The sequence below is a fragment of the Phyllostomus discolor genome, chromosome 4, assembly GCF_004126475.2.
Source record: "Phyllostomus discolor isolate MPI-MPIP mPhyDis1 chromosome 4, mPhyDis1.pri.v3, whole genome shotgun sequence".
NCBI lineage: Eukaryota > Metazoa > Chordata > Mammalia > Chiroptera > Phyllostomidae > Phyllostomus > Phyllostomus discolor.
This window is the reverse complement of record NC_040906.2, coordinates 21646614-21663043: the sequence shown is the minus strand read 5'-3', so window position 1 is coordinate 21663043 and position 16430 is coordinate 21646614. Positions and strand designations below refer to the sequence as shown.

At 39.3% G+C, this 16430-nt stretch overlaps 1 protein-coding gene across 6 annotated transcripts in view; it reads left to right on the top strand.

Moving 5' to 3' along the window:
- Positions 1-16430, top strand: part of UNC80 (unc-80 homolog, NALCN channel complex subunit) — a 186976-nt gene that overhangs the window by 48106 nt on the left and 122440 nt on the right. For 4 of the 6 annotated variants that reach the window (XM_036022913.1, XM_036022916.1, XM_036022915.1 and 1 more), the window contains exons 17-21: positions 1001-1167; positions 1927-2025; positions 5913-6127; positions 7259-7365; positions 10638-10734. In XM_036022913.1, coding sequence (XP_035878806.1) covers positions 1001-1167; positions 1927-2025; positions 5913-6127; positions 7259-7365; positions 10638-10734 — 685 coding nt within the window. The remainder of the gene's footprint in view (positions 1-1000; positions 1168-1926; positions 2026-5912; positions 6128-7258; positions 7366-10637; positions 10735-16430) is intronic. The other 2 variants (XM_036022912.1, XM_036022911.1) reach the window with 1 other exon arrangement.

The window sequence follows — 16430 nt, the reverse complement described above, 5'->3', positions numbered from 1 at the left end:
TCACGTGATGGTGCCTGTCTTAGGTCATTCCTCCCTTGGGGAATCTTACCCATCATTGGCTATCTGACCAAGCACTGGGGTTCAGTTATGAATGAAGCAGCAGAAGCAGCGCTCCTGCCAGGGAGATAAGCTTTTGTCTCCTTGCTGGCTTAACCCAAGGCCACTCCCTCAGCCTTAGCCTTGGTGGGGGTTACAGCTTCTGATACCAGGCAGGGCGGTTCCCAACAATCTAGGTCAGTGTTTTTAACTTCTGTGTTCTGATTTACCATGACACTTTCCTAAGACAAAAAATACAACTATTGTCTTTTTAAAGAAGCAAGGGAAAGGGGGAATTGCTGAGTACAAAACTTAGTATCTCGCCTTCCCAAAAGCCCTGCATGTATTTTTAAATATTAAATCATCCATATATTGGTTTCAGTAGCCCTGCATCATTTTAAGTTCACAATCAAGTTCACATTCCAATGGGCTGCAACATACATGTTCTTTGTTAAATCTATCCAGCAAAGTATCAGGCCTCTTGAATATCATCAAGCTCTGTCAGAAGTGTATAGAGGACTTAGCAGTTGTACCACAATGATGCAGAAAATTTGGTGAGGCTGAACAAGGACTGAAATCTCTAGTATAAACAAAATTCTGATTGCATTTTTTGCAGATATCTCTTTAGAAGTCAAAATGTAGGAAAAAAAATTAAAGCTTTTGAATCCAATAATTAAAAGTATATATTGATACCTGTCTAATGGCAACAGCCAACTTTCTGAGTCTGAAGCATGCTAACCATTCTTTTTCACACTAGAATGACAGGCACGGTTCTGGGAAGCACAGCTATAGGAACAGTGGAGAGGAGGGATTCCATCCGTGTCATCTAGGAAATTGTCTTTCCTTTATGATCCCAGTGCTCATCCAAGCCCAGAGAATTACCTTCACTCCCTCTTCCTACAAAAATTAAACAATCACACAACTATCTTTCTTTCCCCACATTTTCCTTCTTGCGTCCACATAGGGTCTGTATTGTGACATCCGTCAGCTGGTCCAGTTTATCAAAGAGGCTCACGGGAATGTCTTCCGGAGAGTGGCCCTCAGCGCTTTACTGGACAGTGCTGAGAAGTTGGCACCAGGGAAAAAGGTGGAGGAGAATGAACCAGAATCCAAGCCTGCAGGCAGTAAAAGGTTGGAAGCGTATGCTCTCTGAATGTTAGTGTTTGCCTGTGTCTGCGGAATATGATCTTCTGCAGCTCTGTCCATGTGGTTCCCAACACAGAGTGCACCTCCAGTGCAGGGATGGTGGGACTGTCTTCCAAAGTGGCCTTGCTGGTGGTGGTCCAGCTGCAGCGTAGGAAAGGAATGAGTTTTCCATCCAATAAGTCCATCTCTGTATGAATGATAGCTCAGTTAATCTCAAACTTTCATACACTTGAACTTCACCTCGTAGCTCTTAATTATGCTTAAAATTTTACTTAATGCAGTAAAATTTTATCTGTGTTTTCATTTCTTCTATAGACCATATAAATTTTTGTCTCAGGAAGGCAAAGCAATGACAGATACCCTATCATCCTGTTCAGTAAATAATATTGTTGGCCTGACAAAAGAGGAATTACTGATCAGTGCCCTGTTGTTTTTATTTTAAATTAATATGAATTTAGCATATGCCTATTTTATAACAAATGCCACTTACAAAGATTAAACTTCAAAACTTAAAATCCTGCTTGCAATGAGTGACTCTTTGAGCAATAGTGGTATTCTTAGGTGATAAGGTGACTAGGTCAGGAGTCAAATGGTAGGATATAAAATTCATACCAACGTAGGCTCTGGTGACATGGGGTTTGCAAGCCATATAGGCTTACTATAGCAGAGTGCTATGAAGTATACGAAGTATTGAAAAGTGGTGTCCTGCTCTGTTGTGACTGGTGGAATTTACCATTTGCATAGGTCAGAGGCGGGAAGCATAGTGGATAAAGGCCAGGTGTCCTCTGCACCTGAGGAATGTCGCAGCTTCATGTCCGGTCGACCCTCCCAGACTCCAGAGCAGTAAGTAGCATCAGCTTTGTGTCCAGTGTAATGGGCTGAGCACTTCCCACTGGAAGAAATTCTGCTTTCCAAACTGCTGTTTTTTTCATTTTTTTTTTGAACTTTACATTTTGCTTTCCAAACTGCTGTTTGTTTTACATTTTTTGAACTTCATTCTTTTGCTTCTGCCCTTTGCTTTTCATTCCCAAAGCCACTAATCTCTGCAGTTTCAAGTCACAAATGATCGACCTCGTGCCAACAGGATGCCTCTGATATTCGTTTATCTCTGCTTTTCATAAGAGCAAAACCAAGAGCATCTTGAAGTTAGTATCCCCAGAAAACGTGAGAGTCACTGTAGACACCAAATAAATAGCCTGGGCTCATTTGCATTCATTCTTCTTTTGAGGACTATTTACACAAGTGGCATGATCAATATTTAAAACATGTACATAATTTTATTTCCCAGAACTCTGATTTAGTATTAAATGATTATCCTTCTAGAAATTCTGGAGGTATTGTACCTTTTATGGTATCCTCTCTCCATAATCAAGGATATGACAGTCATCAAATAGGACCTTGGTAATAATCTATGGCAAGCAAACAAAATCTTCAAAGAGCACATACAGCTCTTATGGCCTTTCAGAAGTCTTAGAGACCGCCTCTGAATGGGTACAGAAAAGTGAGAAGGTAAATCAGCTCTATAGGACCATGTGAGTTTTTGCTAACCATTCAAGCTCCAGTTCTTAGATGGGGTTTGACTCATGCTAAGCACTTAATATATAGTTGAATGAATGAATGAATGAATGAGTGACAATCAAGGAAAAGATAGGATTGACAGATTACCATTAAACTTTTGTTTCCTTTAACTTTTTCAAGATTGAGATTTTTCTTTAACGAAGTCTTCAAGGACATGGTAAAGAATCCCAACAAATTCTAAGGAAGAAAATTAATGTGAAAGGCAAAGTTCTGTAGCTGAATAGCCAGTCATAAGATAAGTCAAAATTCCTCATACAGGGAATCTGTCCAAAAAAGCAGAACTTTTTCCAAAAATAACACTAGCAACTATTGAGCTACCCTGAGAAGAATGACCTAATAGTAATTTGGATTTTAAAAAATAAAACCATTTATTTTCATAGGCATTTTAGTTTTCTAGATTATAGGATACTCCCTTTCTTCAGTATCCCCTAAACCCCACCTGATTTCCCAGCTTTTAACACCGGTCTGTTCTTTCCCCTCAAATGAAGATGCTTGTTTTAATATACCTGTACCTAAAAATTTCCACTTGAAGGGATGTCATAGAGTGTCAAATATGGGACTTTCCCCCGGTTTGAGTGGGTCCAGGAGACGAGCATGCCGAATGTCTTTGGTTTAGCTAAAAGAAAGGTGGGTGGATAAGCCTGTTTCTCCTTTATCTTCTCTTTCTCTCTCCTCCCCATCCCGCCCCACTCCTTACCCTTCTCTTCCTTCTCCTTCTCCCTCCTTAAGAAAAAAGTCACATTAACTGAGTAAATTAAAGCAGTTTTATATGCTCATTTCTCTGAAACTCATTATTGATACGCGCTCATTGGCAAAGCTGATAAATTATAGCTTCCTTGAATGTTTTCCTGTTCAGACCATGTAGTCACATACGCACCATTGTGTCCCACACTCGCCAACGGTAAGAAATGCTTCATGTTCTGTGATCGTTGTTAAAAATGACTGAGAAGTCAAACTCAAAAACACCGATTTAGATTCACACCACATTTGATAAACTGAATGCCCTGGTTTAAAATAAGACAGCTCTCAGAGGGGAGGGGTATTGGGGTGTGAATGAAAAAGGTGAAGGGATTAACCAAAACACATATTATGCACAACACACAGGCACAGAAAACAGCGTGGTGATAGTCAGAGGGAAAAGAGGGTCGGGGGTTGGTGGAAGTGGGAAAGCGGGGAGTGTGGGGACAGAAGAGACTTTGTGTGGGGCGATGGGCACATGGTTTAGTGTGCAGGTGATGTTTCATTGAGTTGTACACATGAAACCTGTATGGTTCTCTGAACCAGTGTCACCTCAATAAGTTCAATTAAAAAAATAGTAAACATTATTTAGTTTGCTGATGAGATTTTGGGAGACAAAATATGGATCCCCATATAAATATCTCTAGAAAATGATTGTTTTATACAGTACTATCAAATTTTGGGCAAATTCCAGATTCAACCCCAAAGCCTGGAATCTCACAAATGTTATCATGTTTCTAGGGTATTTTCCATAACCTTTCATTTCCAAATTACTAAAGTAATATATGTTGCTCAAATTGATAAATGCAGAGAACATAGAAAAACATAGAGAAAAATAGTTTTAAAGCCAGAATGCCATTCAATACAGATAATCATGGTAAATGTTTGGTATGTTTCATTAGGTACATTTCTTAGCATAGATACACATAAGCAAACACTCAGACACATGCTTACATGTGCATTTTTTTATTAATCTGGTGTGTCCTATTTAATTAATTTGATCCCTGCCATTTAACTTTGCAATATATCATTAACATTTTCCATTATCAGTAATTTTCTAAAATAGGATTTTAATGATCGTGGAGCATGTCATTATATGGAAGTCCCATAATTCATTTAACTGTATTCCTAGAATTGAACATTTAGATTGTTTCCCATTTGTCAGTGCTGATCAGTAACATGTCAATGAGCATTTGACCTTCTTACACGTTAGCATGTTGTCCCATTTCCTTGTGATAACTTCCTGGGAGATGAATTTTTCTGTCATGGGTGTATATATGGGCTTTGGATAAGCAAATTTCCTCCCAGAAAGGTTTGCTCATTCTATCTTATTGCTGGCAGTATGCTAATAACCATTGGTTTCCTTTCTACCCCATAGTCTTTGCCAATTTGATGAGTGAAAATAGGGATCTCATTTCAACTATCCCTCTTTCTCTTTTAAAAAAATTCCTAGTGAAAGGAAAGTCTGCATACCACTGGCCACTTGTTTTTGTTCTCTGGTAGAAAACCCTGGTCAAAAATCTCTTTGAAGAGGTTCCCGTTTGTCTTACTGAGTTGGACTCATATTTTTATTTTTAAACCTTACTTAAGTTTCTTTGACTTAAGAAAGCTAAATAATTAGGCACTATGAAAATAACTTACAACAGGCTGACAGTGACCAGAGGGGAGAGGGAAGGGGATTATAGGGGGAAACGATGAAGGGTTTGCAGGAACAATTATAAAGGACACATGGACAATAACAAGGGGGGGGGTGGAAACAGGGAGGGAGATGGGGAGGGCTGAGGTGGTAGGGAGGGGTGGGGGGGAAAGGCAGAAAACTGTACTTGAACAACAATAAAAAATGTTAATTAAAAAAATAAAATAAAACAAAACTGAGTCCCCCCCCAAAAAATAGTGGACAATTATGGGATGATGCAGCCCCTGGATATGGTGATGGCATATACTTTATTCATTTATTCCAGTGTTTCTGTGAATTTTTTCAATGTAAAGGATTATACTGTTCTAGAGTAGGGGTGGGGAGGTAAGATTCAGTACTGTGCCTGCCTCAGGGAACATCACACAGCAGTTAAATGTTTACTGACACTGTCAGTGCCTCTGCTGTTATGACTCACACCTGCAGATGAACACCTGCAATAATATTTAGTCTTTTTATTAAGGTTGAAAAAATGTCAGTTTGATAGCTGAGACATGACTGTTTTTAAGAAGAGCTCAGAGACTCAACCTTGGTCTTCCTCCTTCCACCCCCACTCCTTCCAATCCCAGCCCTTCCACCCCCACTCCTTCCAATCCCAGCCCTTCAAAGATAAATCCTGAGTGACTCCCCAATTGTGCCTCATTGGAAGAGGAGTGAAAGAAATTTAGGAGAATTTCACAAGTGTCTCAGATGTTTAACTCTTGCCTCTGCTTGCTCTCAGCGATGAACAAATGCAAGGGGGCAACCTGGGGCGGAAAGACTTCTGGCGCAAGATGTTCAAATCCCAGAGTGCAGCCAGCGACACCAGCAGCCAGTCGGAACAGGACACTTCAGAATGCACCACTGCCCATTCAGGGACCACCTCTGACCGGCGTGCCCGCTCACGGTCCCGCAGAATTTCCCTTCGAAAGAAGCTTAAACTTCCTATAGGTAAAAGTATGTCTGTGTTTATTTATAGATTCTCTCATTCCCTGTCATGCCCTCAAATAAACTCATAATCAAAACAGCAATGCATGGTAGGATGGAGAAAGGAAAGCCTTCAGGTCAAAGGCTGAGGCTGACTGCATTCATTCACTTATCCATTCTTCTTTTAATAGATAGTTCTCAAACTCCTACTATGCGCTTCTACAGTGTGCAAACATTATTTAGGCAGCAGGGATAAAGTGGTGAGCGAAATCACACAGGGCCTAACATTGCTGAACTTGGCAGTCTAGAAGAGATGACAGTCACTAAAGCAGATAATCATGCGACTAAGTGCAGTTGTAGACTGTGGATTTTATAAGGGAAATATGCAAAGTGCATAAAGGTATGCACCAATGAGACCTGACCTCAATGATGGAGGTAGGGGGAGCAAGAATCAGAGAAAGTCTCATGGAGAAAGTTACATTATGATCTGCAAGATACTTAAGGGAAGGGAGAAGGAGAGCACTCCAGGTGGTAGCAATAAAGTGTGCAAAAATATTAGGAGGAAGGGGATTGGAAGAACTGACGGGCTGTTTTACTCTGGTAGAGCGACTGGGGCCAGGGCATGCAGGTCAGAGGGCCTGTTTATTCCTACAGCCCTGCATAGCCCAGGTGGGATGTTGAAGAGGAGAAACATAAGCACATAAACTTTTTCTAAAAGATCACAGCATGGGAAACATACTGGAGGGAGCCTGAGTAGATAAGAGAAATCATGGGCCAGGTATTAGGAAGAGTAGCTTGGACTGGGTAGTGACCATATAGACAGAGAGAAGTGATCAAATTTGAGAGGTACTTGGAGGGAAAATCAACAGGACTTGCTGGTAGATGTGAAAGTTGTCAAGGAGAAGGCGACACATTATGGTTTTACTCACCTAGGAGGTTTAGGTTCTTTGTGTCCTGGTCTTACTTGATCATTGAATATTACAGTCCATTACTGAGCATTTAGATTCAGAGCATGTACATTGAAAACAATTTCTTTTCACTTCTATTTACATCAAGCCATGTAACTTTCATTGCTCGTTGGGTACCTGCTGGCATTTCTGTTTAGTCCATATGTGGACAAAATTCTCTAATGGTTTAATTTCCAACAAAATTGTGAAACAGGAAACTGGCTGAAGCGCTCCTCCCTCTCGGGCCTGGCAGATGGCGTGGAGGACCTCCTGGACATCAGCTCCGTGGACCGCCTGTCCTTCATCAGGCAAAGTTCCAAGGTAAACAGGACGTTACTGTGAGAACATGTTGGAGTTGCTGCTTAAAAAATGTCAGGGCTGAGAAATGATAAACACCTGGAGAGATCAAGGAGCATTAAAGAAACTCTTTTCTTTTTTTTTTTTAATATATTTTATTGATTATGCTATTACAGTTGTCCCATTTCCCCCTTCACTCCCCTCCCCGCTGTGCCCCCTCTCCCACCCACCTTCCCCCCCTTTAGTCCATGTCCATATGTCATGCTTATAAGTTCTTTAGCTTCTACATTTCCCGTACTATTCTTGCCCTCCCCCTATCTATTTTCAATCTATATTCTATGCTACTGATTCTCTATACCTTTTCCCCCTCTCTCCTCCTCCCACCCCTACTGCTAGCCCCCCCTTGTGCCCTCTATTTCTGTGGTTCTGTTCCTATTCTAGTTGTTTACTTAGTTTCTTTTGGTTTTGCTTTAGGTGTGGTTGTTAATAATTGTGAGTTTGCTGTCCTTTTACCATACATGTCTTTTCTTTATCTTCTTTTCTTAGATAAGTCCCTTTAGCATTTCATAAAGTAAGGGCTTGGTGATGATGAACTCCTTTAATTTGACCTTATCTGAAAAGCACTTTATCTTCTCTTCCATTCTAAATGAGAGCTTTGCTGGATAGAGCAATCTGGGATGTAGGTCCTTGTCTTTCATGACTTGGAATATTTCTTTCCAGCCCCTTCTTGCCTGTAAGGTCTCTTTGGAGAAATCAGCTGACAGTCTGATGGGAACTCCTTTGTAGGTGACTGTCCCCTTATCTCTTGCTGCTTCTAGGATTCTCTCCTTCGTTTTTATCTTGGCTAATGTAATTATGATGTGCCTTGGTGTGTTTCTTCTTGGGTCCAACTTCTTTGGGGCTCTCTGCGCTCCTTGGATTTCTTGGAAGACTGTTCCCTTTGCCAGTTTGGGGAAGTTCTCCTTTATTATTTGTTCAAATAACTTTTCCACTTGTTGGTCTTCCCCTTCTGGTACCCCTATAATTCGGATGTTGGAACGTTTAAAGGTGTCCTCGATGGTCTTAAGCTTTTCTTCGATTTTTTGAATTCTTATTTCATCATGCTCTCCTGCTTGGTTGATTCTATCTTCCTTCTGGTCCACTGTTTTGTTTTGAGATTCAGATTCCTTCCTTTCACAATTGGCTCTTCTCCGTGTGTCTTCCTGCATCCCTTTTATGGTAATCTGCATTTTTTCATGTAATTTGGATCCAAAATCCACCAGTTCCGTGAGCTTCCTGATCACCAGTGTTTTGAACTGTGCATCTGATAGATTGGCTATTTCTTAGTCACTCAAAAGGATGAGTCCTGGGGGTCTGATCTGTTCTGCTGGAAACATATCTTACGTCTTTCCCCATCTCTCCTATTATTTTACTTATTTATTTATTTTTTCTCCGGTCTGGTCGCTCTTGTTACGGCGGGGGGCGGAGCCTTAGGTGTTCACCGGTGCGGGGCGCCCCAGTCGCTAGCTTGTGACGTTATATGTGGGGGCAGGGGCGGGAGCGGGGACAGGAGGGATCAATGGCGACCCTTCCGTTCTCCTGGAGTCAGACACTTCCCTGGGCTTCTGGGCTGTGAGCTCTGCCCTGATCCCCAGTCGCTGCCCCACTGATTCCCCCAGCCGCCGCTTGCGTACTCAGGGATCACCACTACACCGCTGCGCTCTTGTGTCCCGGATTGCTGTCGCGCTGTCGCGCCGATTTTGCGCCAAGTTTCCCCCGACCTACGCGTGCCTGCGACCAGCGCCAGCCCCACGCCCGCTCGCTCGGCTCGTAGTCCCCTACCAGTCTGGATGTACGGGTCTACTTCAACTTCTAGGCTGTCCGACTTCCATTTAGATAAATCCTCTGACAGTTCTGATATTATGACTGCAAATCATTGTTGTAAATTATTGTTGCTGTGTTCTTGGTTGTGCGAGGTACGGTGTGCCCACCTATTCCTCCATCTTGCCGGAAGTAAAGAAACTCTTTTCAAGTAGAACAAATTTAGGAAATCCTAGGTGAGCAATGAAACCTAAGATGTCTTACTAAGTAGTAGACTATCGAAACTGGGTAGTAGACGGTAATGAAGGAAAAGTGTGACAAAAATGTACAAAATTATAGTGCAGATATAGATGTGCGTGTGTGTGTGTGTGTGTGTGTGTGTGTGCAATACTCCCCAGCTATTTTTAATTTTTAACACACATGCCAAATTCCTGACATCTCAAGCTCATTTCTAAGGATACAGTAATTCTATGATGATTCCCTTTACACATACACACACACACACACACACTCACCCCATTTATCCTCCTTCCATCACCTTTTGCATCATCAGAACCATTGTCCTTATTGAAAAACATAAAGAAACTCAGGAAGACTTTTCCCAGTAAGTGTTTCTTCACAATACTGTTAAGCAGTGCAGAAGCACACACGATTTGGAAAAGGTAATGATTCTTTGTGAAATCTATTTCTTCTAAGAGTCTTTCCTGTGAAAGATTCACGGCCTGGTCCCGTAATTTTCAGCATGTGATCAGTTACATTTCCTTAAATATAGATTATTTGCTTACATTCTTTCTTTTTTGACTCTCACTAAAACCAGTTTCCTTCTAGCTGTTTTGAAAGTAATATTTTCAAATTATATAAAGAATATAGCAATATTAAAGACATTTAGAAGATATATTTATAGTTCAACCTTCACATTCTTTTTGCTAAAAAATTGGCCAAGTATTTGAGAGTCTGTGAGGCCTGTAGCCTCCTTACTTTGCTGAAAATTTTGCTTACTGTTGGTTGGCTTAAGGGCAAGAATGAGAACACTTTTAATTCTTAGAAGAACCCACGTTATTGGACCTTATTTGTAGTGCATATTATAAACAAATTTATACTGGTTTTTCCATAGAGATTTGAAATCTCTGTTCTGCTTTTACTTTGGTCTGATTCTCAATTGTGGTGTTGTTTGTAAAGGAGAGAGATGGCTTCCTATTCCCCATTCAGAGTTTGGGCTTTATTAAAATTAAACTCTAGGAATACCTCAATTTTTAACTAAGTTATTTTCTTAGTGTCTGATTATTTCAGTCTATGACTAGGATCTTCCTTCAAACTATAGTTATAAGTGGTGTTTTTTTTTGGCACATGGAAATAAACTATCCAGACTAACCAGGTATGGAAGTCAGAGAAGCTGAAGTAACCTTCATATTCTAATGTATTTTTCAAGGCAACCATTAGTATAAATGCAAAAAATTGCACTTAGTTGTCTGACAACTTCCTTTTTTCTTTTTCAGGTCAAATTTACCAGCGCTGTGAAGCTTTCCGAAGGTGGGCCTGGGAGTGGCATGGAAAACGGAAGAGATGAAGAAGAGAGTTTCTTCAAGCGTCTTGGTCAGTGTTATGCAGCCTAAGAATTACATCCAACTTTAATCACACAGAACAAAAATCTGATTAGATAAAATGGTCCATTTCCTATTTCCACTGACTTCTTTTTTTAAAAAAGATTTTGTATATTTACTTTTAGAGAGAGGGGAAGAGAAGGAAACTGATCAGTTGCCTTTCTCACACCCTCAACTGGGGACCTGGCCCACAACCCAGGCATGTGCCCTGACTGGGAATTGAACCAGTGACCCTTTGGTTCACAGGCCTGTGTTCAATCCACTGAGCCACATGAACCAAGGCAATGGATTCATTTCTTAAAAATCTTCTTATTAAATTTTGCGGCAACATTTGTTAATAAAATCATACATGTTTCAAGTGCACGTTCCTATGATACATTGTCTATAAATTGCATTGTGTGCCCACCTCCCAAAGTCAAATCTTCTGTCACCATGTGTTAGGCCCCCTTTAGCTCTTATTGCCCCCCACCCTTCTCCCTTCTGGTAACTACCATACTATTGTCTGTGTCTATGAGTTTCAGCTTTATATTCCATACATGAATGAAATCATATGGTTTTTAGCTTTTTCTGAGCAACTCCTCTTTTGGGTATTTACCCCCAAAATTTGAAAGCACTTATTCGCAAAGAAATATGTGCACTACATTCATTGCAGCATTATTCACAGTGGCCAAGACATGGGAACAACTGAAGTGTCCTCAGTAGATGATTGGGTAAAGAATACTACTCGGCCATAAGAGAAGATGAAATACTGCCATTTTCAACAACATGGATAGATCTTGAGAATATCATGCTAAGGGAAATAAGGCAGTCAGAAAAAGCTAAGAACCATATGATTTCACCCACTGATTTCTTATTTCTTTCTTTCTCATATGTGCATTGTGCTACTGTCTATATAGCTTCTGTGTGGTATCAGTTTGATTCGGCAGACATTAATGAAAGCCCTACTGTTTCCCATTCCCTAATAGGTACCTGGTTTACAAAAAAATTAGATTGTTTCTTTTCCGCTGTTCTGTCCTTGATTAAAGTGTGAGAGCTTTAAAGAACCTTCAGCCATCCTTTCATACACTCACCTATGTACTTAGGTATTCTGCACATTCTATTCTTGACAGGTGGCCAGTCACCCTCTGAGCACTCCCACTGAGGGGGCGTTTATTGCCTTACAAAGCAGCCTGTTTCAGAACTAGACAGCTTTAAGCGTTAGGAAGTCTTTCCTTATAGCCTGATAATATACATATCCGTAACTTTGATTCACTGGTCCTAGTTATGACATCTGCAGTCACACACACACACACACACACACACACACACTCATTTGTAGACCTCTATGGTAGTTTCACCTATTTTCCATTTCATGTTGTCTCCTTTCACCTCACTTCTGCTGTGTAAATATCATTGAATCTTTTTGTTTCCCTTACATGGAAGACTCTCTGGTTCCATCACTGTCCTGATTCCATCTTCTTATTTCCTCTGTATTCGACTTAGATTGTGTGCTTCACACAATGTGGGGCATCAGGAGGAATGCCACACACCATATTTGTCTTTAATAGATAGTATAACTATCAAGCTTTAGGGATATATAGCAAGTGTATGTATATAATTGAAGATTATTTATTTTCACATCACATAGTTGGTTTGTATTAAATTTTAGATTAACTTTTGCCAGCTCCTCTCAATATGAATGAATATCCTGCTATACTTTGATGTAACAATTATCAATTCATCTCAAAATAAATATACTTTTTGTTTTATTGACTTGGGGATGGTTAAGTCACTTGCCCAGGAAGGACATTAAGAGACAGAACCCAAACCAGGTTGAGTTCTGAATTGTTTTAACAATTGTGCTGTAAAGGTCCATCTGTAGAGACATACGCATTTCCCTGTTTTTAACCAAGTTGTTGATATTCTTAACGAGCAGGACAAATGCAAAGATATAACTCCAAGAACACTTTTAGCTGACTTTTATTAAGTAACAATTTGTAGTTACTTAATATGGCAACCACAAATGGTTGTCAGTTTTTCAGACAACCATATACATAATTTATTAGCAATCAGCACTTCCCACCTCATTACAAAAACATCAGGAGACTTTACAAAAACAAACAACAGTCACTGGCATCTTTAAGATGTAGCTTAGTTCAATGTGATGTATTCTTTGTAAAACTACAGTACAATAATTTCTAGGATTACTCCTTTGTTTTTCAGTAGTCCCACCTGTCTAATTATCTCACAGAATTTGACTAGGACACACATCAAGCTTATTAGTGTATGGTCTCAAGAATCTTTCTAACAACAAGGACCTTGGTCATTTTCAGCCCTTTCACCCTCTTTCCATTCCTCATAATATTTCAGAGGAGATACATCTAATGTTCAGAGACATCAGCACTATGAAGAGACATTTGTGGTGGCTTTGAGGATGAAGTGCGGAGCTGAAATGCCTTCTTCCGTTATGTGCCGTGTTAGCTGGATATTGTTTGAGAGTATTGTGGTCACACCCCTCTTTGTTCTGTGCATGAGCGTGTAATCTGGTAGACCTGAAGCTGCAACTCAGAGTAGGCTCTCTCATGTTTGGTGCCTTCTTCATGAAGCTTTTCTGTACTTCCCCTTTGTCAATTTTTCTTCTTAGTAGAAAGCATGAAAGCAGAGTTGAATTGTTTACCCTCCTTTTGATTCCCTCATATTCCCTTCCTCAAGTACTAGGCCAATATTACTTTTAGTCTTGTTTTAAACATGTTATCATAGCATTTCTCATAAGCCTTAGTTCATTCTAGATTTTGTTTTTTTATCACTATTCCTATAGATTGTAGCCATTGTTTCATATAGTCTTCATATTCTATTTACAAATAGAAAACACTGGTATAAAACTATTCGTAGAACCTGAATCTCAGATGAGTTTGTGTTAGTACCACATGAAATTCAGACAATTTCTTTCTGTGTATCTAGAACAAACCATGAAATCCAAGACTGATATCAGGAATTTTTTATGTGCTTTTGACTGGCAAGAGAATATGGCTTGTACAACTTTATTCTTTGACCTTGCTCTCTGGCTTGTTAAAAATTACAAAAGGAATTCTGTGAGATAGTTCCTTTGGAATCTTGCAGAAGACAGGTATCTCAGCTATTCTAAGGAACCAAAACAATTTTATCTGCTAATCTTAAATACAGTGTATTTTGCAACAACTAATTGTAATTTGCAACAACATCATACTTTGCCCTTGGCCATGTGAACATCTTTCTATCTTTGAGCCTGCCTGTGTCCTTTCTTTCTCTTTCTTCCTTTCTCTCTTCCTTCCTTCCTTTTTTTCTTTCCTTTCTTCCTCCCTTCCTCCATCTGTTCCATCCTTCTCTCTTCCTTCCTTCTTTTCTTCCTTTCCTCTTTTCTTTGAAATCTATGAGTATAAATGATCTCTGTGCATCCATTGTAGATGCATTGTCCTTTCTTTCTCATTTATTTTAATTCATTTACATATTATTTTGTTTACATGTTTTCTGTTTCTTTCTTTGAAGTTGTTAAAGAAAACAAACATCAGCTGTTCTTACTGTCCATGTTAAATGTAGTGTTCAAACTTCCATGCATTAAGATAAAATATAATGACCAAAAGAATTTCTCTGAAACCTCAAAAATTATTCAACAAATGAAAAGTAAGTCTGCTGAACATTTAACAGAACTGAAATTACATTCCAAGATCAATTATCTTTTTATATGTTTTCATATTCACTAAGAATATTTCATTTTAGAAATCATATGTCTCTATTTGAGGGAAGATATTTCATTAGTTAAAGCAATGTTTTTTTTAACTGATATGTTCTATGTGCTCAGCTCTGTCATAACTCTATGGGAAATGCTGCTTAAAGAAGTACTAGATTTTGAAATGCTCCTTTTCAATTTTATAGCTTATAAAATGCATTCTGTGTAAATTACACCTCAGTAAATTGAATGTATATGGAAGTAAATAAATGCAACAAAAATGTACTGAGACTAACAAATTAATCATAGTCAAGGAAACCAAGAGGCATTCTTACTTACCCCTTGGTAAGTTTACAAAAAAGACTGGTAAAGAGGAGTTATGTTTTATAGCCAAACTACTTTTTAACATCACTTTTAATATTACACTAAGGAAAAGCAGCAGTTAAAACTTTACCATCAGTTTTTAACATGTGCAATGTTGGTATTTCTTACAATAAGTTTTCCTAGCATAATCGCTGCCTTAAGGAGGTATAAATGTCTGAGCTCCCCACCATAAGCATGAGGGTGTTCTAGAGATACGCAGGTGACACAGTGGTCAGGCTGCCTGCTTGTGCTCCTCGGGTCTGGATTTCAATTCTGACTTCGTAACTTTCTGTAGCATGAACGTTGGGCTACTTTACTGGTCCCTTCTCTCTTTGTCTCTGTATTCTGTCCTCTTTCGTCTCCTCTTCACCTTTATTCCTTAGCTCTCTTTCTCTTTTTTTAAATCATTTTGAAAGATCTCTTTTATAGAACTGTTATAAAAAATAAATAAAATAAATTATAAAGTATTTTATGTGATACCTGGCACATACTAAGTATTCAAAAATGGTAGCAAATATTATATTGTCACCCAATAGTGCTATATAAATTCAATGGCAATTTTCCATTGTAGACAGCTTTTGCTGGCAGCATAGTTTTTATGTATTTTAATACTTAATATGTTTTAAATCTTTATTATAGAAATAAATAATCAAACAATTAAGTTCACTAAAAGAAAAAAGTCTTATTTGGGCTCTATCATATTCAAAGTTTAGGGGACCTTTAAGGTTATTACTTCTTAATGGATGATATTTCTTCTGATATGCATAACTATGAAAGAGCTGCATATAAGTGATCAATAAAGTGACGTATAGATACGAAAGATAACAGGAGTTACCTGTGCTGGCCGCTGTGGTGACACCCGGAGAGCACTCGGACTAGCACGTTGATGGCCGCTGTCTGCAGACAAGGCTGCCCAGGAAGCGTCCGCACCTCACCTGCAGCCTTCAGCCCTGCCTTCTGCTTGCCGGGTGGGGTTCTGTCTTTTGACTTTTTCCACTATCAGATTTTTCTTCTGCTACTTCCTTTTGTAGTTGGTACAAAATATGCTATATTACCTGGACCCCCCCCCCCCCCGAAGGAATTGAATATGGAATTTTGAATACTGAATATTTTCATCTGAAAAGGGATGTGTTCATAAGGAATGAAGTTTGGGAAATTTTGATCATTCTATTTTAATGATATCCTGAGCCATTTTTGTACTTACAAAAATTTTCACACATGGACCAAAAAGTGAAGAGAATAGTTCAACAGATTGTAAATGTTCATCTGCCAAATGTAATAATAATTAATTTTTTTCCAAATTTGCTTCATCTATCTATTATTGTTTTAATGTGTTTTAAAGCAAATCCCAGATGCCATACATACATTTGTGCTTGTGCTGAAGCAGCAGGGGAAGGGGGGGCCACAGGTGGGGGTTATCAGGGTGTTCTTGACCAAAGAGGTGAGAAAGCCATTTCTAGAAATCAGATCTGTGACTTTGCAGTGAGGACCAGGAGCTGGTAACATAAATAAATGGTGTGATCACAAATTAAATCAAGCTCTAAGTCAATAAGGGTATATTTTTAGGTGTCGGAAGTACATTTTAGAATCGTGAGAAGGAGTGTGGGCCTGGTTTTAAAAATGATATTCAACGTAATAAC